At 41.2% G+C, this 25,594-nt stretch overlaps 1 protein-coding gene across 1 annotated transcript in view; it reads right to left on the bottom strand.

Moving 5' to 3' along the window:
* Nucleotides 1–2,086: 2,086 nt before the first annotated feature.
* The window catches only part of oprl1 (opiate receptor-like 1), a 156,723-nt gene continuing 133,215 nt past the window's right edge, over nucleotides 2,087–25,594 (bottom strand). The window contains exon 6 of the mRNA XM_049580418.1: nucleotides 2,087–9,545. Coding sequence (XP_049436375.1) covers nucleotides 9,001–9,545 — 545 coding nt within the window. The 3' untranslated portion in view covers nucleotides 2,087–9,000. The remainder of the gene's footprint in view (nucleotides 9,546–25,594) is intronic.

Below are 25,594 nucleotides of genomic sequence, written 5' to 3' on the forward strand. Positions count from 1 at the left end.
ATTCCCATACACTGGGACATTCTCTGCCTGGACGTCCATTGAAATGCATTACAGAAAGTCAGGTTTGTTTGGTTTTATGAGCTTTTTCTGAGACTTGAAGTTTAAAAATGGTCAAACGGTGTGCATGGGGTACATGCAACTCTGACACAAGGTATCCTGAGAGGCTGGGCGACCAGGTGTATTTTTACACTTTAAACCACATCTCAAGCGAGAAAAGTGTCTCCTTTGGATAAAGTTGTGTGGTAACGTTAGAGCACAACATCAACTCAACGTGAATAAGATTAACAATGATGTCTGCATCTGTTCTAAGGTAAGTCAACATTGTGTTTGAGGCAACATATTGTCACTTTGCTGGAAAGAAATATAAAGTTATCTTTAACATCTCTAGCTAACGTTAGCTAAAGTTAGCCTAGCGTTAGCTCCTAGCTGCATTGTTCATCATGTCACCTTGTTTGCTGGGAGTTCATTAGCCTATTTTGTTCTAGTTTTGTACTTTGGTGATCGTACATCATTAAGCCTGATTTATGGTCCTGCGGCGTACCCACGATGTACCTACGTCGTTGCCGTGACGCCGTCGTGAACCCTTCAAACTTCTCCGTCACTCCATTTTGTCGCGGTGCAATTCACTGCCAGAGCGGTAGGGGGCTGCGTTCCTTTCCTGAATGGTTATCATCGTCTCTAGTTGATTCTTTGTTTAGCTTCCGGCTTTTCCGGTCACAGTGAACAATGGCGACTGTGAGATAGAGAGTCTTGCTGGAGTTGGAGTTGTTGGATGTTGTAGAAAGTACGTTAATACTGCAACATCAACATCGCAACAGAAGATGTTTAAAGATGGCGGGGATGGCGCAATCTGGAAATATGGAACCGGAAATGCATTGCTACCAAGCAAACCAATCACAGCCCTCTCGGTCTGCGCTGGGTCTGCGTTGCCTCGACGTGTAGTTACATTTTTTGGGAGGTACACGTCAGGCTACACCGGGGGCTACAGCAAGCCTCCTGCGTAGCCACGTACCTTACGACATAGGTACGTCGTTGATTTAACACAGGACCATAAATCAGGCTTTAGCTGTTGTCCAAAGGGCTCTAGTTAAGCTAACGTTAACTTCTGGAGCTTAGCTTCATTAACTTATCTGTAATGGCAGAGATAACAAAGGTTGGCAAACGTTATGCTGAATGATTCAGTGTAAATACTGTAGCACCACCAGAGGTGGTACAATATTATCACGATACTTAAGTCAAGATACAATATTATTGCGTATTTAAAAGTGTTGGATATTATGATAAAATATATAGTGATATACTGCAATTTATTACCTTTTTCAACTGCCAATTATGTCCCCAAAGGAAAGCTTCGTCAACATTTGTTTTATGAGATTTTCGGTGTTCATCTCACTTCAGCCATTTTTTGCAGCAGCAGAACGTATCTAGTGGACTGAAAAAGCAAGTGGTTATATAATTGTAGTGTGCTACCAAGAGTTTAATTTGTATTTGTAATGTTAATAAGTTACATAATGAAAAGCTGGGATCAGCTCCAGCCCCGCAGCGACCCCGACAGGATAAGTGGTTATGGAAAATTTATGAATGAACTGACTGCATCGGGATATGTACCAAATGATTTAATTAATCCCATTTAATCCTTTTAGAATCCATCCAACAAACAGTAGAGACAATAAAAGGAGTCGTACATGGCCATCATTTATTATTCATTTCATATGCAGAGAAAAATATACAATTTAAAATTCAAGCTTCAGCAAAAAAGTCTCTATGCATTGACAACAAGCCAGCTAGCATGGTAGTCCTGTCCGCCATCCGCAGAACAGGAACAAGTTTATGTAGCTACAGCCAGAGTCATGGGATACAAACAGCTCTGTCACCTGACCCCGACCAATCACAACCCATATTCAAATCCCTTTAGTTATAGTAAATTGTACCTAGCATCAGTTTTCATTTCAACTGTTATAACTACATCATGTTTAAGTGTTGAGCTGATGCTCTGAACTAGTGCCGACCCTTACGTCAGATAAGAAGTGTGGAAACTACTTTTTGTGATCGCAGCCAAATTGTGTGAGCGGATTTGTGGTTGACAAAAAAGGCGAGGAGAGGTTTAAAAGTGGGGCAACAACAGCAACATTTTCTTTAATTTTCGAGCCCTAAGAGCTGTTTCATATCATAACTCAGGCAGTGAGCAGAATGCAGTCCACAAGTAATACATAGATACATACCAGACAGTCTCCCGCACAGCAAAAAAACACTAATGCGACACTGTTTTTCTCTTTTGATAGCAATAATAGTAATAACAACAACATCAACATTGAATGTTTTTTTCTTCCTAGATTTGGATTTTCAACAAGTTTTTTGTTTGACATTCATGTGGTCTGTAAAATGTAAACGAATGAAAGGAATCTCCCTGCGTTCGGATGCACGGAGGTAACAATACGTACCATTACGGCTGGCGAGAAGTAGATCTTATTTATACACCAAGAATAACGAGAGAAAGAGGTCAGACGTTAAATGATGATCAGAATCATGTTTTATACTTTTACATAAGTGTAATATTCAAACAGAATGTTCATACAGAGCTAACAGACAGTATAATAATGCTCACTCTGCATTGTCTCACAGAAGGATTTCGCCCTCTTGGAGTCCTCTTCATGTAGATTTGTGCTACAAAAAAAACACCAAACAGTAATACAAAATATCGTTGCGTCTTCAGTTTTAACAGTGACGGTTAAGCACAAAGAGCCTCACAGCTGCGTTATAGCACGTCTCCATAAAGGTGAATCATGTCGAAGCCAGTGTCCTTGATGCTCCGGCCATTTTTCCTACACAAAGTCTGCTAGGTTGTACAAAAGACGACCAGTATTCATAAAGCTACCTCAGAACAGATTGGATCATCGAGGTTAGAAAGGGGCATGGCAAAGACGTAGAGCTCAGAGAATGTATGACATTTGATGTGTTAAAGAGAGAAGCCTCACAAAGACAGACTATATATTAAAAAACCTTGGTCACTTCTCTTTGAACAATTTAAAGATCCTGTACACGCAGTAGCCCACTCACCACCGACCCACGGCCGATGATTCACAACTTAATTCACTTCACTTTGAGTTGTAAAACTTCAACAGTGAGCTGAAAGGAAAGTAAGGATACTACTGAACATTTTGAAAGTGACGATGAACTGAGATCAATACTGTGAGATCCAGTGGTGAGTTATTAATGGTAGAACACAATAGCTGTGGTATCTGACATTCAGCCGCCCGACCTGTGTTAGTTACAGCTTTCTATAAACACAGTGTTTACTGTTGTTCTCTGTGTTAAATTCACATGGTGTAAAGTTCCGCTCACGTTACTGAAGATGCAACAGAAATCCCACTTTATATCATAAGGTCCTCTGGAGGCAAAGGGCTCCCAAATGTTCCACGTGGAGGACACTGCAGAGTGTTATAGACTGTTTTAGGTCCGATGTCATGATGATGCCAGTTTGTTAGCTGGAGGCAAAACCTGACTCTCCCCCACAGGGCTGTAGGCTACATAGGAGTCTTAAAATGTTATTGGGAGCCAGAATAGAAGGAGTCATGGCTCAAAACCAGCCGCCACTGCCCGTCAACAAAAACAACTATGGTTAAATCAATGTGATAAGACCAAAGGACTGGACGGAGGCCATCATCAAAAATGCTCACATGTGCAGCGCATACTTCATATCAGGTTAGGGAAAAAGTATTTCCTGTTGTAGGGATGAATAAGGTTATGTGTATTAAGGGTTATCATGTCCACCTCATCAGAAACTGGGGAGGGATTAAGAGGAATATTGGATTTCTCTGCAATGCTAACTTTTTAGCACATTAGCTAACGTTAGCTTCCATAGCAAAACAAACCAGTGTGGTCCTCATTTGTAAGATTGGCTTCCTGTGACATCATCCATCCACTGAGTGAGAGCATACGGGTCGGCCAGTCTGGTCCCGTTGGTCAGTGTTTACTTATTCCAGTAACACTGGCGGTCCCGGATAGTGAGTGACCTGACATGGTGCGTTGGTAAATTCAGTCTGACGCTCTACACTAAAATGAGAGCCCTGTTGGGGGAAGAAATGGAGCGTTATATTTCTACGTGAATGACCCAATGGTTAAGTTAATCACACATTCACTCCGCTCGGCACTCTGCTGCTCCGTCTCCACAGACAGTGTCCACAGTGCGCTTTGACAATCTGAGAGTGCGACGCTCTGGATAACCGAACTGTAGGGTACAGCGCTCCGAATTTACGAACGGTCCAGTTAGTGCCAGAGTGTGCTGTGACACCCAGAATGAGTATTTCTGAACGCACCACTCATCATCTTCCTCCATTGTCTGAAACAAGCCAACAGAACTCACTAGATTGCATTAGCTAATGTCTGTGAAGAACTGTTTTGCCTCCAGCTAAGCCCCGCCCACCAGAACATGTTTACTCATAGTAAGATGTTCTATTAGGTTTTCAATGACCTGTTACCACGAGGAAAAAGAGAGGCTGAATTGAAATCAGTATCCGATTGTTCAAAGTGTCTATCTTGTCAGTTTCAGCAATTGTAAGGTGAATTTGACGAACATGAGTGGACAGAATGGAGCATTTTCTGTGGCTATGATATAATCCCCTTTTTACTGATACATTTTTGGTTTCCATATCCATCATCTGCATTTACATTTTAGCAAGTGAGCGTTACTTTAGCATGCCACGAATGTAAGTCAAGGTGACAGCTCTCACTTTAATTGTTTGAAAGTTTAAGAAAGAAGCAGAGAGAAAAACTTGCCAACAGAGGTAATGACACTAGATTTAGCTCCGGTGTTTCAGCAATAGGTAGCTATTAAACCCTTAATTTAAGACTAGAGACAGCCAACCGGGTAAAACTCAAAGCTGAACTGTTCTCCGGCCCGATGGCTCCTGTCCTCAGAGGCTTTATGAATACAGGTCTGAACGAGTATAAACTAACAGCGAAGCACCAGTTAAAAACTAGAACACATTTTATCCAGCCAGAGAGCGAGCTTCAGTTAACAGACTTCACTTGATATTTAAGGCAATGTAAGTTCATAGAATTGTTCCTCTCAAACAAAAAAAGACAGAATCACTAAAATAAAAAGATTCACATGTGCTGCAAAGAGTAACTGCAGCAAACTAACTGGTTTGAACTTAAAGCAAAACCACCAGCAGCAACAATGCACAACCCTTCATGACAGCACATGGACTTCACCTGCTGTCATGGAGGAATGAAAAAGAAGTGAAAAGAGAGACACATTTTATCTTTTGGATTTAAAATACAGACATCTAAACCAATCAAAAAAGTTAACAAACTATATGAAGAGACACAAATGTAAAATTAAAGGGGACACCAACCCTAAAACAGAATCCACGTTAATCATAAAGCCCGGACAGTTTAACCTTTGACACAAAACTATCAGAGCAGTGGGAATAAAAGTGTGTACCTTCAAAAATGAAACCTCAAGCTTCACAAAGGTTCCAAAAATGTTATATAATTGGTCTCTCTTTTAGATACAGCAGACCCAAAGTGGAGAAAGAAAGTGTCTGGACAGAGGCTCCACTGATTGTTCACGAGAACCTGATTTTATTCCAGGACGGATGACAAAAACTAATTTTTAAATGTTTAGATTGAGTTATGATAGAGAAAATTTAAAGTTCAAATTTAAAAAAGACATATTTTCAATGACGAACATATATACGTGTCTGTCATTCTTGTCAGAGTGCCAAATAAGTGTCCCAGGGGATGTCCAGAAGTTGGAGGACTGTATCGGTTATAATGGTGTCAGTATAATTTCCCAAACTGTCCAGGGACATGACAATACCTGACATGGTTTCTGTTTCAGCGTTGATTTCCACTTTAAGACACTAAGAAGAGAGAGAGCCCCTTTGTCCCTTGGAGTGGGGTCAGAGCACTGTGACCCCGACCTCCTGCTTTGCCACTGTGGTGCTGGGAGTCGAAATAACTCACTCGTTACACCCCTACCCGACCCCGCCCAGTGGAAATGTCCCAGCCTCAAAATATGTCAAACCCAGAGTTCAACACCAACACTCCCAAACCCCAAACCCACCCCGACCCTGAACCCATCACCTCTGATTCCTGAACCAGCCTGGAAAACACAGCACTCCCAGATGTGCCATTTTCAAAACATCTGTGATTATGCTGCCTCTGTCATGTTCAATTTGCTTTTATCCAAAATGATTCATTATCATGGGAGGTGTCACAGGGAATTCAAACACAAGCTGCAGGCATGCTGAAAGTATTTAAACAGGATGTCTCGGATGGTACTGTCCTCCAAATTAATTATATTATATTCAACCTGTCCAGGGCTAAATTATTTCAGCCGAATCAGATCTGGACATTGAGGTCATGTGATAATATTTGTCTTCTGGTTATATTTCAGCCAGAAAATAATTAGTATTTTTATGGAAACAAACATCTGCTCTTTAAACACTTCTTTTTTTTTTTTTACTCAAACAATAAAACCCAATTCAGACCAAAGATGATGAGACGAGTTGAAACAGGCAGCTACTTGCAATGTGCCGTTCTGCAACGTTCTAAAATCCTCCCAGTTCACACCAATGCAACTGTGTATCATCTCTATGCAACAACTCTTTGTGCTTCTGTTCTGATTTGCAGCTTGGCTGAATATATTTTGTAGCTTCTTAAAACATGAATGAGGATAGTGATAGTGAGATAAAGGCTACAGATGCATTCATAGTGGTGATGAAATGGTGCAAAACTAACGAGCATCATATGGACTGTACTTATAGTCAATACGCCCCAATAATATAAGTAAGCAGCGCCAATTATTCAGTGAGTGAGTAATCAGCGAGCAGCACACTGTGAGGACTGAAACACCTGCTGCAGCACGCGGACACACCGTCTGTGGTCATTTTGACTTGACCAGCAGACTTTACTACAAGCTGATTGGCTGTTGAAACAGGTGACGAGTTTTATGTTCTAAAACCAGTCGCCAGCAATTTGACCAGCAGAGATGCAGGTGACACCATCAGCTGAGTTGAGTCGAGCTCACACCGGCCAGTTCACACCGCTGCAACGTTCTGCAATATTTGGTCTGAAATGGGCTTAATAATAAAAACTAGAATCAGTAAGCAGGATCAGATCTGAATGAGGCAGCCCGACTCATCATCAATAAAGACTGCAAACATTTATGTTTTGTTTTTTTTTTTGGTCTTTTTTCTTTCTTCAACTAACTGTGGAAAAGTTGGCCTAAAGGTCTAACTGTGATGTAGTGTGTGACATCGGGTTAATGTGTATTTCCTTACAACATATTCTATAATTCTTAACGTCCACAAGAGACGTCTGATCCAACATTGCCATCACAGATGTTTTGTAAATACCACCTGTTATGCATGTTTCAGAATACAAGGATTGATTTTAAAGTCATCACTAGTAACTGCTCAACTATCCTACACATTTCTGCATTCCAGATGTCTTTCATTGCATCATACAGACCAACAATCTGAAACAGCCTTTACAAATCTTTCAAGTCCGAGCTGCTAATTTTATCGTCTCTGGACACTAATTGACGTTTCAGGCACTGTCATTCATTTTGTGTCCTAAAACACATTAAGAAGAAAAGGGGTTAACACCCAGGCTAGGCTTGTCCCAAACACTGATTATCTTGTTGAGTTTTTGCTGTTCTTACAGGTTACAATCTCACAAGCTCCTCCCCCCACCCCCGCCCTAAACTCTAATTTTCCAACACCCCATAGGTGATCATAGAAAGTTTCAAAAATCACAAAAACTCTAAGAAACGTGTTTGAGGACGGGTTTCTCAGGCTTATTTTGCTTCAGAACACATTGAGAAATGTTGCTCCTACGAGAAATAACATTCATGTGACCCGCTCTGGGCCCGTAGACACAGTTTAAGAAATATTGTTCAAGAGTTGCGTGTTGCACGTTGTTCTTCTCCTCATGCCAGCTATTGTTCGCAGATACTACATCCAACTTCCTGTCCACAGGCTGATAAATCACATTATACTTTGTGTGCCCATTTGCGTCCTTATAAGGGCTCAGCAGCATTTTACCATCATATAAACCGATTCTTAGAGAAACCATCACAACAAAGACCCCATCGTTGGATCAGTGCGGGACACACAGGGTGTTTTGTCCACCACTTATGACATATAGTTATTTAGTCTGAAACATCAACTGATAAAGTTACAATAAACTGTGGTTAAAGTGTTTATTCTCTGTTTCACACTTCCAGAAAGCTTTACTCTTCCTTGGCAAGTCTTCAGTCCGTGGACCGCCAGATAGCCACGGTCCATGCTTCCAATGTTTATAATCTTTCTACAGGCACCAAAGCAGTGCCTGGTGTTCTTTTTTTTATTTTGGTATCTGCACTCCTTCTATTAATCCCATGCTGTTTATATGCTCCCTTCAACTGTCTAGTCCCAACCCCTGCCTTCTCATACCCAAGTATAGAGGCATCTTTCTAGAGATGCAGCGACTGGGTTCTGGCCTCAGTTGGCAGACGCAGTTCCTGTTGGTGAGGCTGTTGTTTTCGGAGCTGCAATAAATGTCAAATAATGCTGTCACCTCTTTTGTGTTTACGTGCTTCCAATAAAAGTCGGATACCTTCCAAAATATCTCACCGCCTCAATGGAGTTAGGGCCAGAGTCATTCCAATACCAGGATCCACAATGGTTTGAGCCACTCCAATACTGGAACCATCTCCTACCCAGATGTTCACCATCATTACCACCCAAGCTTACAATGAATCCCACTGACCTCTATCCATATACCCTACATTTGTCATCCCCATCGATATTCCTAAATTCTTTTCCTTTCGACCCCATCCTCCTCATCTCCCTCCCCCCCACCCCATGCCAGTCTTCTCGTTGGGGGGCGGGGGGGCTCGTGCCGCTAGAGAGCTGTTATTTGAGTCAATTCTGTGTTGGAGTTCCCTGTCCCCTGGTTCTCTCCCCTTTGTTGGGGGTCTACCCCCACCAAGGGGAGCTCCACGCCTAGTCATGCTGGATTAGGTGTCCCTCCTCCGGGTCCCCCGCCATCAGCCTTGCAGCTGTAAGCAGCAGCCACCTCCCTAGCGATGCTCCTCATCCTGCCCGACTGCTGGGTGTCGAGGCGGAACGGCGACGGGTTGCAGAACTCGCGGAAGCAGCGCTTGAAGTTTTCATCCAGGAAGGCGTAGAGCACGGGATTCAAGCTGCTGTTGACGTAGCCCAGCGCGATGCAGAAGTGCATCAGGACCAGCGTGGACAAGCTGCTCAGGATGAAGCCCAGCGACTGAGCCAGGACCATGATCTGGATAGGGGTCCAACAGACGACGAATGCTGCCACCACCACCAGGACCATCCTGGTGATGCGCCGCAGGTTGCGGTCCTTTTCCTTGGAGCCGGACAGGATGCGAACGCTGCGCAGGCGCTTGACCATCAGGCTGTAGCAGATGCTGATGATAGCGACAGGGATGAGAAAGGAGAAGAGGAAGACGCAGGTGCCGAAGACAGGATCCCAGTGACTCCTTGGTTCAGGTAAAACCACGATGCATTCAACGCCTAGATGCATTGCAGAGGAGAAAGAGAAGAGGAGAGACAAGAAGAAAGAGTTAAGTATGAAGTGAGAGAAAAATGGAAGACAAGACTTTTTGGATCTAAGAACAGAGGGATGTCGTTTGCTGTAAAGCCCTCTGAGGCAAATTGTGATTTGTGATATTGGGCTTTGTGAATAAAATCAAATTGAAATGAACAGGTAGGTTATGCCCTTGCAGCAACGAAGTAGGTCCTGAATGTCTTTAGCCTAAGTTCACGTGAAGACTGGAGGGAGGTAGAAACTGCTTGTCTAGAAAATGCGGATTCATTTCTAGCCACAAACTCCCTTTACTGGGGATGCACGATATTGGATTTTTTTGCAGACGTCCGATATGCTGATATCTAACAACTCATTTGGCCGATAACTGATATCTATATATCCACTTTTTTTTTTTTACACTTAATTTTAGTGATCATCAAGTCTCTCCTATAGTGGAATTAACATCATATTATGCATGCAGACGGTCCACCAGCAGATGAAGACATGAATTACACTGATTTATCTTAAAGCCGATATTGGCCAATATCAATGACATGCCGGTATGATCACTGTTAACTGTTAGTTCTGTTAGCACCATCAGCAGTGTCAGCACAGCTAGTGGTGCTAACATAGCTTTGGTTTTGCAGCTCAAAATAAAGCTGCATACTCATTAAGATGGTCCTAGGGGAGACCCGAAGGTGGCCAACATGTTTCAGCAGTGGAACGGCGTTACCAGCAGTAATCAGGGAATGACTGGCGTTGCTGGTTAATAACCACCAGACCCTGCAGAGCAGCGTTGCCAGGTGGGAAAAGTAGGATTATCGTACCAGAGACTCAAAATTATCGTATTTTGAGGGAAATTATTGTACATCTGTCATAACCAAATTAACAATCCTACTGATGCGCTATAGGCAAATATAGTCACTCTAGTGTTTAGTTTTTTGGTTTACTTTTATTCCATTTTCTTTGCTTCTGTTTTTCCTGTTCTTCTTCTTCTGTTCTGAATATCATTCTCGCTCGACTTTCTGATGGGTCCTTACGCCTCGTTGGGCGGGTACAGCTGACCATTCAGCCAATCGTGCTCATTGTTCAGAGACAAACATCACCCGTATCTCACGCTAAGCAAAGTGCAATTGGCTGGAAACATGTCACATGGGAACAGATGCCTTCAGGGCTCACAAAAAAACTCCAGCATACTGATTACAACCACACATTAATAAAATGGTCAAATTATCATACATTTGGCCTTTTTTGGGATTATTGATCGTACATCGTACAGAGGGCCAAATTATTGTACAAATACGATAATTATCGTACACCTGGCAACGCTGCTGCAGAGCGACCAGGGCTAAGCTAACCAGTGGAGACCAGAAGGCGGGCAGTGGGAGCTATTTTTCTGCATGCTAATGTGGCTAGCCGGCTGTCTGTCAGCAAAGCCACAGAAAATAAAATAAAGGGCAACATATCTACATCACAAAACATTAAAATGTCACCACCTCTAGATGGACAGCACTTTGAAATGCCATGCTAAAGCTCAATGAGTCAATGGAGCACGGGACTGTCTATCAGGACGGCTTTGAGATGCTGGAAAGTCCTGTTTTCACTCTTAATAAAGCAGGTCCCTGCCTCCAGTCTTTGTTACCAAGCTAGGCTAAACACATGTGGATACACAGAGGAAACTGACATTAGTTCACTAATGTGACTGGCGCACATTTCCAAAAATAAACCATTATTGACATTTACATTATGCAATTAAACCAGGATAAAATATGTGGGTGAAATCTCTATAATATTGTTCATTAAAAATGCAAATTACTTATGTAGATGAGGCAGTGACACTAATAATAGAAGACAGACACACGTAATTGAGAAATGAAAAAACATATTTGCATGTTTAGTGGGATGTGAAATCGACATACAAAGGAGGGAGAGTGCAGCAGGATAAATGAACTCTGATAGGTGAGTCAGTTTTCACAGGGTTTAATCTGTTTAATCTCAACACAGTGTGCAGCTGAGAGAGGATGAGCACAGAGTGGGAGGAAGAAGACAGGAAGATAAATGTGTCTGGTCCGACAGATGGATCAGAAGAGGCCAGTGGGATAACAGAAAGATGGATAACAGAGTTTTGGAAGAAGCAGGTGCATTGAAAATGTAAAAGAATTGGCCATATTAGGAGAAACAGTCCACAGCAACAGCAACAGGTGTGTGGGGGAGGTACATTCATTTAATAATCTAAACTCCACTTTACAACCTGAAAACAAGAGTGAAAATAGGAGAAACTATGAGGAAAAACATGCTGAGTCACTAACAGTTTAATGGATGACAAGAAAATACATTTTTCACCACTTGTTCCAAACACACCTGCACTCTCAGCCTAAATCATGACAGAGAAATGCATCCCAGTCCTGCTGATAAGACTGAATCAATTCATCTCGTTTGCCCAAATGAATCACAGCTGTTGGGTTTGGCCACTGAATGAAAAGCCTCTTATCATGCAGGAAGCAATGAATCACAGACTGAAGGGAAAATACAAAGTTGACTCCTCAACAGTGGTGACTGACGGCTTCAAAACACAAACAGTGAACTTTTTCACCTCCAGCCAGTATAAAGAGCTCTGCAGGCTGCAGTGTTTACTGATTGGCTCATAATGAAACTTAAGAAATACACATATCCTCACTCTGACTGCAGGAGGAGGTGTTTGAGGTTGTTTTGCCCCTTTTATTAAGGTATTTTGTGTCTCTTTGGGGTAATTTAGTGTCTTTTACGGACATTTTGAGTCTTTTTCACATCATTTTATGTCTTTCTTGGACATTTTGTGTCTCTTTATTACCCTGAAAATCCAGAGTTCTCATGAGAGCACAATTTGAGTTTGCTCAGCGAGTCACTCTGGCAATCAGTAATGATGCTCATTACCCATGCCGTTGGAGCCGAGCTGCACCAATCACATCGGTGTATCTGATATAGGCGGGCCAGAGGCGAGCTAAACAGATGACGACAGCGCTGCGACGACAAAGTCCGGAATCAGTCAGTAAACATTGCAGGGTGGCTACGGATGAACACCAGATGTTTGAAACGGCCTTGGCCGCTACAATGAACGAGTTAGACTTTTTCTCTAAAAGAGGAACAGAAGACGGCACTCGAGTCTTTCCTTTGCAAGAAGGATGTTTTTGCTGTTTTGCCGACTGGATACAGCAAGAGTCTAATCTACCAGTTAGCTCCGCTGGTAGCTAAGTTCTGGATATGTCACGCCGTGTATTGTTCTGATTGGTCGTAGTGTTATCCGATTGTGTGCAGTGATATTTTCAAATGCATGCTTGGTGCCGCCCCTCGAGTTGGGCCATTTGCATTACTCATAGCCAGACCCTAAATCTTTCTAGATTTGGGTCTGGATTTCCAGGCTCTCTCTTTATTGTTGTTTTGCCCCTTTTATGAAGGTATTTTATGTCTCTTCGAGGTAATTTAGTGTCTTTAATGGTCATCTTGTGTTTTTTTCCACATAATTTTGTGTTGTCTTTGGTCATTTTGTGTCTCTTTATTGGTGTTTTGCCCCTTTTATGTAGGTATATTGTTTCTCTTTGAGGTATTTTAGTGTCTTGTCTGGTAATTTTGTGTCTGAGATAATTTTGTCTTTTTTGATGATTCTGTGTATCTTTGAAGTAATTTAGTGGGGTAGGTATTTTGTGTCTCCATGCTTTTCTTTGCATCTGTTTATGGTCATTTTGGATCTCTTCCTGATCAGTTTGTCTTAATTTGAGCAGTAATCAGGCCTGGGTGTGGCTACAGAAATTGAACTCAGGTGTGATCAACCACAGTTATGTTTTAAAAGGAGCTGGAGGGCAAACACTTTTTCACACAGGGCCATGTAGCTTTGGATTTTTTTCTTCCTCATTAAACCCTTAATTTAAAAACTGCATTTTGTGTTTACTTGTGTTATCTTTGACTAATTTTTTAAATTTGTTTGATGATCTGAAACATTTAAGTGTGGAAAACATGCAAAAAAGTAAGAAATCAGGAAGGGGGCAAACACTTTTTCACACCACTGTATGTTGCATTAGTGATATTTAAATACAGCTGTTACGGTCAGAACTGGAACCGGACAACTCTGCATATGCACTGATGATGAGTTTACTCGCATGCACTAAAGGACACAAACAAAGACACAAACTACAAAGCATTTTGTTTGGTTATTATAATGAACCTTCTTTTACTCACTTTTCCATGATTAACCTGGTGTATACCTGCATGGTATCTTAATTCCTCAAATAAAAGATGACTTAAAATGGCAACCACATTTTCAGTTCAAGCAACCAAAAGCCAACACCTGGTCTCCAGCCTGCTACTGTTTTTAGAAGTTACTGCTGAGCCCTGATTTATTACTTTGAAATACGTGTTAGACTCATCCTAAGACATCATTTTATGAGACATCACTAATAACATACCTTACAGTGTGAAATGCAAAAATGTTTTTCCATTCAATATTTAAGGATTATATTGTGGTATGGTTTAAGAAAATTCTGTAAAACTTTTAAAAAGCACGATCATCAAATTAAACACAGCTATTTTCACACTTCCTGAAAGTATTGAACTGCCTACAGCAGCAGTTGAAAACTTTGTTGCTGAGTCAGCCTTGTGAAGCCTGGCGGAGCACAAAGAGAAAAAATCTCCCATACATACTTATTCCTTATTTTTGACAATCCATTTGTCAAAGAAACAACAAATGGTCCAAACAACCAATGATTACATTTTAGATGTGATCTGGTTCTGGGATTTCTGCCATTAGATGAATTTCATGTTTTAATCATAACTCTGTGGAGGCAGAGATTAAAGATTCGAGTTTTTTTAAAATCCTGAGGTTGTTTGCAAGGCTAAGAAATCTCTCTGACTTCATATTTAAGTTATACCAAAGAGGCTTTCAAGGGTAACATAATGTTAAAAACACTTCAACCAGTCTCTGTGTGCCTCTGATTAGAATAATTATCACAATGATTATAATTATATGATTATAGTGAAATTACAGAATCCCTCAGAAGCACAACCTCACTTAAACGTCAAAGCTTATGAAACATTATTTTCTTTTTTCTATATTTTTGAAATATTAAACAATAAATCAAGCGGTATTTGTCACAAGAAGCTTCTCATACTTATGATGTAGTGGCTCTGGATATAAAAGAAACATGAATATAGTGTGTTGTTTTTGATTCGAGTCCTTAAACTGTGTTTGCACTGTGAAGATAAGGTGGTATGGACACACACACACACACACACACACACACACACACACTGCAGTACAGAATGCATAAATAGTGGCGATAAAGCCAGATCAAACAAATAGAAATAGGAACCGTTGAAAGGACAAAGTTGATCTATTATTCCATTTGGTGGATGCTTTTATCCGCTGCATCTCGCAGGGCCGTGGGGGTGCGTGATTTATAGTGTGTTGGTGCGCCCGGTAAAAATGGAAGCCGCAGCCTGGGCTCCATTACTGCCACACTCCAGCCATTGATCAAAAACACAGTAAAAGTCTGTGTGAAAGGACAGGAATAGTAATAACCTGCTTGATGGGGCTGTGAAGTTTATGTGTTTTATAAAAACGGCTGTAAACGGCTCTCTGGAAGGAATGAAGGCCTTAAATCTGAAGGAAAACAACGGCAACAAATATAATAATGCGATTGATCCCTGTGGGGAAATTATGTGTCCTCATGGAGGGTCAGAGGGCAAGTGGCACACCACAATAAATGTTGGCATTGTACATTTCTGCAAACCATGGAAACATTACATCTGTGTTATTGTGTCGCGGAGATGTTGAAACTTTATGTTCACTTCATTTCTCAAAAGTCAAACTCTAAAATGTTCCCAGATGTTGATTCGGCTTGTGACAGGTGCAGACCTTCTCCTGCAACACTCATTCTGGCTGTGTCCTAATTTGCCCACTTATTGGAGTTCGATCTTCAAAACACTATCAGATATTTTTACACTGAAAATTCACCCACATCCTTTGACAGCCATCTTTAGCATAGCAGGAGGGAAAAATAAAAATCTCTCAGGATCTAAACTCTATTAGCACGGAGGTTAACTCCTCTGCACTGGAGAGCCCTCATGTGAAAGTGAGGCAACATCTCAAACTTGACGAACTAAGATTCACATTAAGGGCCGTAATATACTTGCTGCTTGATCGAACGTACACCATGCCGTGTCTGTGCACAGACATGGCACGTTGTGTACGCAGCACTATGCAGCCAAAATGCACAATATTGGCGGTCACCACTTGGGGCAGACAACAGAAATACAACCTGTAAATCGTGAAGAATCTCATGAAAAGAAGAAGAGGGGTCTGGTCTGATCATCCTGGTCGGATCACTGTGTGCATTCGCACCAGCGCCTCTAGCGGTTATACGAATATTGCACCTCGCGCATGTGTTGCGGTACCTTGCGTTGAGATGTGCGTTCGATGTGTCAAACGAACGCAGATCACGCGTGGCAGCCATGATGCGGTCGCATTTGCGTTGTTTGCATCAAGTATATTACAGCCCTAAACGGCTCCTCTGACAAATTTATGAGAATTTGGAGTCCATTTTTTTAATATATAAAAGCTAGACTCTAAACCCCTACTTTATTGATAACTCCATGTAAGGTGAGTCACAGCGACTCATGAATTTTTTTATTATTTTATTTTTTTAGTTTTTACATCTTGTAGCCAATCACAATGGGATAGACCATTTATCTTCTGGAACTGCCTGTTTCTTTAAAGGTTCTATGTGTATGTAAGAAGCTGTATATGTGTATACTCGTGCATATACATTCATTCATCTTCTAACCGCTTCATCCTCTTGAGGGTCGCGGGGGGGCTGGAGCCTATCCCAGCTGACATCGGGCGAGAGGCAGGGTACACCCTGGACAGGTCGCCAGACTATCACAGGGCTGACACATAGAGACAGACAACCATTCACACTCACATTCACACCTACGGACAATTTAGAGTTATCAATTAACCTAGTCCTCCCACAGTCCATGTCTTTGGACTGTGGGAGGAAGCTGGAGTGCCCAAAGAGAACCCACGCTGACATGGGGAGAACATGCAAACTCCACACAGAAGGGCTCCCACGCCCGGGATCGAACCGGCAACCCTCTTGCTGTGAGGCGAGAGTGCTAACCACCACACCACCGTGCCGCCCCGTGCATATACATACTTATTTTTATTTTCCTTCTGTAATGCTGTATAGCACTTTATATGTTGTTGTTTTAAAACCCCAATTGAAATATGTTTTAAAAAGGAAACTTTATGTTTCATTACCTTTGAACAATCCTATGGTAACATGTGATGAGGTTTAGGGACAAAAAAACACTCAGTTATGGTGAGGAAAAGATTGTGTTTCGGCTTAAAATGCCACTTTGGGTGGCACAGTCCTGACTGAAAATGTAGCCATTTCGTATAATGAAGGGCTCCCTGAGGAAAGTTTGCAAGATGCCGGATCCCTTTTTTCAAGTGTATACGAGAGCTGGACTTTCCGGATATTCCTGAATGACTGATCATGTATTTTAGAGACTTTAAATTGTGATGTGACGGGTAGTTGTCCAACCAACAACCATGATATTATGTTTTAGTATTTTATGTTATTTATATCATTATACATGCATATCTACAGGTTAGGATTTTTCGATCTCGTTCTTTGTCTTGCTCTGGGTACTGATTTGGTTTGTAGTATTTGTCTTGTCTTAGTTATATTATTACTGTGTTTTTTTATTTGTTGTATTTGAAAAATTTCAATAAAAAAATGATATGCAGCAATGTCTAGGTCAAAAACAACCCCATTTTTGTGGCACTATCCTGGCTGAAAAAAATCGGCAACAGGCTGCCAAAAAGCATGCGCATTTGGTGGATACACAGCTGCTAGAAACGCTGCGATGACCCGCTAAAAACAACTGGTTTTGTTGTTTGTTGGTCTCGAACAGTGGTCTGCAGCTTGGCAGGTGATTTCCAGAGGTGTCATGCCATCCACTACACTTCCCAATAACAGAGTCAGCTCATATACTGTATCACTTTAGAGACATGAATATGACACATACTCAACATACAAATGTAACGTATCTTTGATTTGCAGAAACATGCAACGCTGACATTTCCTCCTAGTGTCTGGGCTGCAATTGAACAGTTACTATGTCCCGATTCAGGGGCTGCATCCATGGAAGACTGTGTACATCACAACATGCCGACATGTTATAAGTACGATCTGAGTAAAGCAAAATTGCTGCTCCATTTTTCATCCATCCAACAGTTTTGTTTTCTGGTGTGTAATGAACATGGGCCCGCTAACATGACGTGTCGATCATCTCATCTCTGCCTTCATCTCATCTTCCCCCTCTCACCTGTCTTCATCTTGACGAAACTGCTTCCTCTCCGTATCTTTCCCTCCATTCTTCAGACTGCTTTCATTTCTGACAGGAAACCTGGTGGACACTTTGATTTATTATTTATAATTTCATTCTCAATCTGCCCAGAGACAGGCTGACAGCTCCTCAGTACATTGATATACACCTCAACATGCAGACCTAAATAACCTACAGCTTTGAGACAGCTACGTCGTCATCATAAAACACTTTACAAGGAGCATTTGATCTCTGTGGAGGTTTGGGGCTCAGATCTTTATCTCCAACAATCTGGGTTTACCTTTCTCAGGACAACAAGCTATCTACTGGGGTTTATCTGATAAAAGAAATACCCAAATACTGAACTGATCACCATACTATTTTATGGTTTACCCTGACTGCTGCTGCATTAATGTTCAATCATTCACACATGTAAAAACACATACAAACATGTCATTTCACTAAACTCCGTGGATAGACACACACTGAATACAAGGCACTTTTCAGCACTTTGACAAGACACATTGAATACCTCAACTCTCATCTGTCTGAGAAGCTGATGTCTGATAGAAGGAAATCTCAGAGACGGGATTTATTGCTGCTCCATTAAAGCTTTTCTGTAGTCCTGGACGCTGAATGCGAAAAGGTCAAGCAGCAATCACTCGATAGCTGTTAGCAGCAGTCACTCAACGGCTGTTTTGAAATATCTCACCTTTTGAAATGTCAATGCATGGCTTTTACTTCCCTCCGTTTCTACACAAACCTGTGTTGCCTTATTTTTTAAAGCGTGCGATGAAATAGTGTTCGCAATTAGCCCACATTAACCTTCATTATTCAAGGGTTAATGTCAAACAAGTTCACATCATGATGTCGGAAGAAGCAAATTGTGTAATGCAGTTCTGTTGCAATAATCAAGCATGCTTAATTCATAGTTCCTCACGGTACTCTCCACCATGTTCTTCAGTTCTCTCCACAATTACAAAGTCCAAACTCTATACTTCTTGTAGAGGGCTACAGACAATTTCTACCTCTGTGACACTGACGTCTCCTGTTGCATCTTTTAGCCAACCAGTAGCCTTTTTCCATACACCTGTGCATGCTTGGCTTGACTCGGTCTGACTCTGTGCATCAGCCCAGCATGATGTGCATCTCTATTCAACAGGGCTACCCACATGAAGGTGTCTTTTATGCACGTGACTTGATTTTCAGGGCACCTAGCATCATCTAGCAGCGGAGGCGTTTTAAATATGTAACTGAATCATCACTGAATGTTGGCACTGAATCTTCCCTTAGTGATGACAAAGCCTAACTGTAGAGGTATTCTTTGACCTGACTTTAGAGATGGTCCATCTCAGGTGCATCTTGGCACAATTTACTGTGTTTAAACTGGTACTGGATACACAAATCATCTCAGCATGGTTTGATTCTGTGTGGCCGTAAGTGCCAATGGACAATCCCTATCCCTAGAGTCACTAGTGCAGGACATAAGGACATGATCCCTCTTTTGCTTCCCACCCATAAGCACAGCTAACGAAGTGTAAAAATTGCTTGATCAGGCCAGAAATACTGCTCCCAGGAACCAAACCCTTCTTTGGAGCAGTAGGCAGCAGTGGTCATCAGCTGTGTTGACTGACATTCAGTGCCGCTGTTTACAAAGCGGTCAGTTCTGAAAAGCTGCTACCAATGACTAAGCATTCATATAAATGACTCAAGGTTTCACAGAGACATAGTAATGACAAAAGAAAATAATTACAGACTGCATAGTGTGATTAATAACATCTGTGCAAGCACAGTATGGTTAGGCCAAGGGAACCACTGCAGTAGTCATATATTGTTCAGGTATGGTTAAGTTTAGGCATCTAAAACATTTGGGTAAGGTTAGGGAGTAAAACAATCTTTGGTTAACCAAAAAGAAAACCCTAATAATAAGTCTATAACTATCTGTCTGGAAAGTCTGGTAGGCTACATTCCTATCCACCCCTCTAGGGGATTCACCAGCAGTTTGTGTGATATCCTAAGAAAATGCACTCACAACAGTTCCTCTGATAACCTATAAAGAAGAATGACGTCACATACTCAACATAAAGTTACTGTGGTTAGGTTTAGAAAAAGAAACATTTTGACAATGTTTCATAAAGTAACTCTCCTGGACGAAAGTCCTGTGTTTTGTGACCCATCCACCACCACAACCTGCCTTCTTAGGGAGACTGCGCTCTTCTTTACTCACATAAGCGCATTGATCATATGATTGCAGCCTTCCCAAATAAGTAGGTTATACACTAATTACAGACTCATGATTACGTGAGATATGTACAAATTTTGGTGCACTACTTTTCATAGGAAAATGTACTAAAACTGCGCAAGAACAGCCTGACCACCTCTATTTCAATACTATTAAGGGCACCCTACTTCCGTAATGTTGGCACAGGACATACATCATGCCCTGCAGATTAATTTGAAGGATACTGGTGTGTAATGCCTTTGGTTTGTTAGCAACATCTCCCAAACCACTGTTGGGTTGCTGTTTTATCCAAGTGCACCCATGTTAACGAAAGACATCCACACATTAAGGTGGGGCAGAAAAGTTGCAGTTGAAGAAGAATATTACTAAAAACATGGATCTCAAGGAACAACTTGTACATAAAAAGCAGGGAGTAGTAATCCTATTGGACGACTATAGAACAAGACCTATATCTAAACCTGAAATTGAGCATAGCGTTAGTTCAGGCAGGACACAATGTCAAGCTCAGCTCACATCCCAGCTATATCAGCTGATCTCAAACAGCCCAATCAACTGATGGAGCAGCTGATTGATGTTAGGGAGTCAGCTGATAGATCACATGATTCCTTTCTATGCAATCAATTGGTGAATCTCATTCAGGGCGCCCTATTTAAACTGCTCTGGCCTGCCTACTGTTGCTGCTTCCTCTGCAAGCTGCTTTGCAACCTGCCTCCACCCCAGCTCCTCCTTTTCATGCTGTGTCTGTTATCAGTGTCATTTCTGTTTGTCACTGATGCTGCTCTGTTCTTTTCCTGTGGGGTCTTTGCTGCTGCTCTCTCTGCCTTAGGCTTTCCATGTAGGAGCATGGAAGGGCAGGGAGGTTTGCTCACTCTGCCTCAGGCTTTCCTTATTTGCACGTGGAAGGGCAGGGAGGTGTGCTCTCTCCACCTTATGATTTCCACTTAGGTGAGTGGAAGAGGCTTTCTGCATAGGCCCGAGGAAAGGCAGAGGCCCCAGAACAGAGCCAATGGAAATAAAGTTTTCTTTGGCAAAAGTGTTCCTGACTGATCTTAATACAGGAGGCAGTCTCCTGAGAGATGCTTGATTATTCTTTTTGACATGAAAGTGTCCATATTGAAAAACTGTTTCTTTCTCACATTTGTCTCCCTAAAATATCTCCGTCATCCATTCTCTCCATACCTTTTTTTTTACTGTCTTCCTATAACCGGGGATCTGTGTCCCATCCTGGTTTCCATTTCACACTTGGTGATTCTCCACCTCTGCTTTCGTTCCTCTCATTTATCACTTCTTTCCCCTCTATTGCATTTTGCTTACCTCTAAATTTTTTTTCCCTCCTGCCTGAATCGCCTGCTATTTTCTCTCACTTTTGCTGCTCTCCCCATCTATTTCTTTTCAATTCCTTGATTAGGCTGCCACTTACTTTCCTCACGTCTGCTTCAGACCTGTTATTTTCTCCTTTAGTTCATTTTCCTTAAACCTCTCAATTCATCAGCTTTTTGTCTATTTTGTTTCCTCACTGTACTCTCCTTTATCTTTCTGTCTCCTGTCACTTCCACATCTGAACCTTTTCTTTTCTTTTCACCTTTTTAATCTCATCTTGCTTTCTCTACTCCTCCTCGTTATAATTTTCTCTCTTTCTTTACCTTTATTCTCTGCCAGAAAGAACTTTTCCTTTCTACAATTCTCTGCTCTCAGGCTTTTTTATATCTTGTTTTCCCCTCTCTGTTAGTGCTAATCTCCTCTGCCCTTCCCCTCTCTCATTTTCAATCAGAGCTAAACAGCAATCTCCGCTTTTTTCTTCCTCTACCTTTCACCTTTCCTCACTTCCTCACTAATCATTTCTCCCTTTTGCCTCCTCTGCTCCCCCTACATCTTTCATTTTCTATCTTGAGGATAGTAGTTGGGGTCCTGCAGTGATTGGATCCTGCTGCCCTCCCACCTGAACACATGAAAGCTTGTTACCTCAGTTAAACAGCTGCCTTGGCAGTCTGTTGCTGTTGAGTCCTTACACCCTGATGCCATGTCTGATATTTTACCACCAGACAATTTTAGGGATTTAATGCTTAGTTCTCCACCAGCGAACATATGTTCAGTATGAGGAATGATAATGAAAATTCAGTAGGATATGATAATACAGTCCCACTGCTGAAGTCGTGTAATTATCTTCACCATGGTTCATCAGTGTCGATACAACTACTGATATCTTTACTTGCATGGGTTACTGATAAAGCAATGATATGTAAAATTAAATTGTCAATTTGTCATTGCTTTTCTTTGTTAATGATAACACTTACCGAACTTACAAGTCAGCATTAGATTAACTATTTAAATCCTCTATAAAATCCATAGTCAGCACTGGACTTACATATTTAATAATAAAATAACACTTAGAAAGTTTTCAAAGCAGCACTTTTGTTTTTGCTCCCATATTTCAAGGTTTAAGTTAAAGATCTAAGACTTTTTTATGCACTCAATAGACATAGTTCTCTCAGATTTTTGTTGTAAATTTGGTGGGGCACAGCAGGACTGTCCACAAGCCCTGTTGCCCATGAACTAACTGTTCATTTCACTACCATAAGATGTCTCAAATGTTGTGTCCCTGATTTTACCAGCACAACCAACCAGCCTCACAACCGCAATAGTCGGTTACGATGATAAACTGCTGTCAGGTCAAGATCCTGGTGAGGACGGTGAGTGTGTGGGTGAGCTTCCCTGAGATGGTTTCTGATCATTTGTGCTGAAATTCTTGGACACTTGATGTGGAGCTTGTGAGCTGGTGTGGTTACATATAGTGTGTGGTTGTGAGGCTGGTTGGATGTACTGGCAAATTAACACAAACTACATTGGAAATGTGTTATGGTGGTGAAATAAACTTCCAGTTCACGGGCAGCAGCTCTAGTGGACATTCCTGCAGTCACCACCAGTGTTGGGCTTGTTACTCTAAAATTATATAAGCCACTACTCGTTACTCTTTTCGAAAGTAATGGCATTACCTACTACTCCCTGCCAACAGTAGTTTGTTACACATTACCTTTCTGTTACAACCCATAAATTTGGTAACTGCGTATCTCCCCAAAATTCAGATGTGTGCCTCTGTGTCTTTTTAGGCTGGTATTTTACCAAGACTCTGCCTGAAAGACGGAGAGTCACTCACGGAGCAACATTTCATCCACAACATATCCAACCACAAGCTTTATTACTTTTTTGTAGCTGCAGCTATCAATGATTAAAATCCAGTTTTGGTTGTTTAGCCAGTGCAGAGCTACAGCCTATGTCTGGGGCCGAGGAGGGCTCATTTTGGTGGGGTGTATTTCCTGAAGCTTCATGCTGTTGTGTTGTCAGTCGTAGTAGTGGAAGTGTTTCAGACCGGAGGTTTGAGGACGTGTGGCAGCGGAAAGAGTTTTAGTCTGACTACCTGCAGCAACAGTGTTCTTGTCATCTTTCCTCCCGAGAGAATCACAGTAATGGGAATATTTCCAGCTGCTAAGGTAAGTGTTTCCATCTTCAGTGTTTCCATCTTCCAGATTCAGATTCAGATTCAGAATACTTTATTAGTCAAATAGCAAACAAGCTTGCTGCTTTGTGACGTGTCTGTGCAGTGCGACAATTACGAAAATGAGTCCGCTGATGTGATGCTGTATTTCAGGTCAGTAGTGATGTGATAACAAAAGTAACAATGTCATGAGTTATTTTGTTATGAGGTAACCATAACATTATTACTGAAATTTTAGTTGTAGTTACAGTACTCGTTACTGACAAAAGCAATATTATTTTTGCAATGCTTACTAGTAACACGTTACAGTAACAACAGTGTTGGTCAGCATGCTAATGGCATACTCCCTCAATACTTGGGACACCTGTGGCATTGTGTTGTGTAATAAAACATTTTAGAGTGGCCTTTTATTGTGACCACCCCAAGCCACACCTGTCAGGTGGACGGATACGTGGATTTTAACAAATTTGCAGCCAGAATTTGACATAAATATTTCTATTGATTGCTTGAAAAAATGTCTTGGATCTTTAAATGAAATCTGTGAAAAATGGGAGAAAAAATAGGTATTTAAATTTTTGTTTTATTATTTTTTTTGTTTATATATTAGGTAAAAAAAAAAATCTACTACAACCTAATTCTTTACAAAAGTATCTCAAAATACCAAAAGATACAGCTTCTCAACTCAACTGTACTTCTTGATAAAAATGTTAACCTTATTGTGGCCCTACATTAAAATCATGGGACAGTCATAAGTATTCATCCTCTGGGGATTATTGATTTTTGTACAAAGCGTCACAGCAATCCAGCTGAGATATTTCAGTCTGGACTAAAGTGGTGATACAGCTGTCCTTATAGCTGTGCTAGCAGAAAAGTTTAAGACATTAATTTAGGCTCTGGGAACATGTGATGAATATCCAGTTTTGTAATGTTAATAAGCAGATGCTGCCCAACACACCCACCGTCGCTACTTCACCACTTAATTACCTTTCTTGCGGGCTATACAGCAGTCTGGCTCTTTACTTAGACACACTTTTGGGCTGTCTGTTCCCTTCCTTGCTATTTTTGTTGTCTCCTCTTGCCTCTGCCCTGTCCTCTGCTTTTCAGAGACAAGGACACATTATATTGTCATATTTAGCCTTGGAGCAGTCGTGGCTGTTATTCAGACAGCAGACAAAATGACACTAATAAGAAAGTTTTCAGTCACAAATAAAAATAACAAGCCAGACAGAAATAGTAACAAGAGAAAATATTTGCTTTAGGTTTGTTTACGAGGGTCAGGCTGAAGCCGGCTGTTTACAGGTGAAATAATCCACATATAAAGTGGACCTCTGAGGCTTCCAGCTGTGTTAGCTTCTTTATGCTCCTGGCTGATGAATGGTCCGACAGTAGCTGAGCTGGGCTTCTACCTGAACTGTGTTTGCCCTTGTTTACCTGCTCTGTGTGCATGGAAACCTCACAGCTCCAGATGGATCTTTATGGTGCTGCCCTGCATTCTGTCCCAATAGTACAACCACATCTTTATTGTTAAACAAAGGTTTAATCTGTGTCGTAAGATAGTTGTGAGAGGCCCCAGTGCAAGCTAGTCACTAGTTATGAACCAAATAGTTTACCAGCAATATGTTGGATTTAACAGTTGAATGAGTTGCGCAGGCTATTATATTGGGAAAGTAGAAAGGTCAAGGAGAAAGCAGGGGATGCACGATAATAACGGCTTGGTATCATCAAATATTGGCTTTAAAGTACAACTTGCAGGTTAAATTAAAAAAAAAAAAAAAATAAAATAAATAAATAAATAAATAAATAAATAAATATATATATATATATATAAAAATAAATAAATAAATAAATATATATATATATATATATATATATATATGTATGTACACACACACACACACACATAAAAAATATATACATAACCTTGTCTGAAAATGACC

This window comes from Epinephelus fuscoguttatus, linkage group LG7, assembly GCF_011397635.1.
Source record: "Epinephelus fuscoguttatus linkage group LG7, E.fuscoguttatus.final_Chr_v1".
Classification (NCBI taxonomy): Eukaryota; Metazoa; Chordata; class Actinopteri; order Perciformes; family Serranidae; genus Epinephelus; species Epinephelus fuscoguttatus.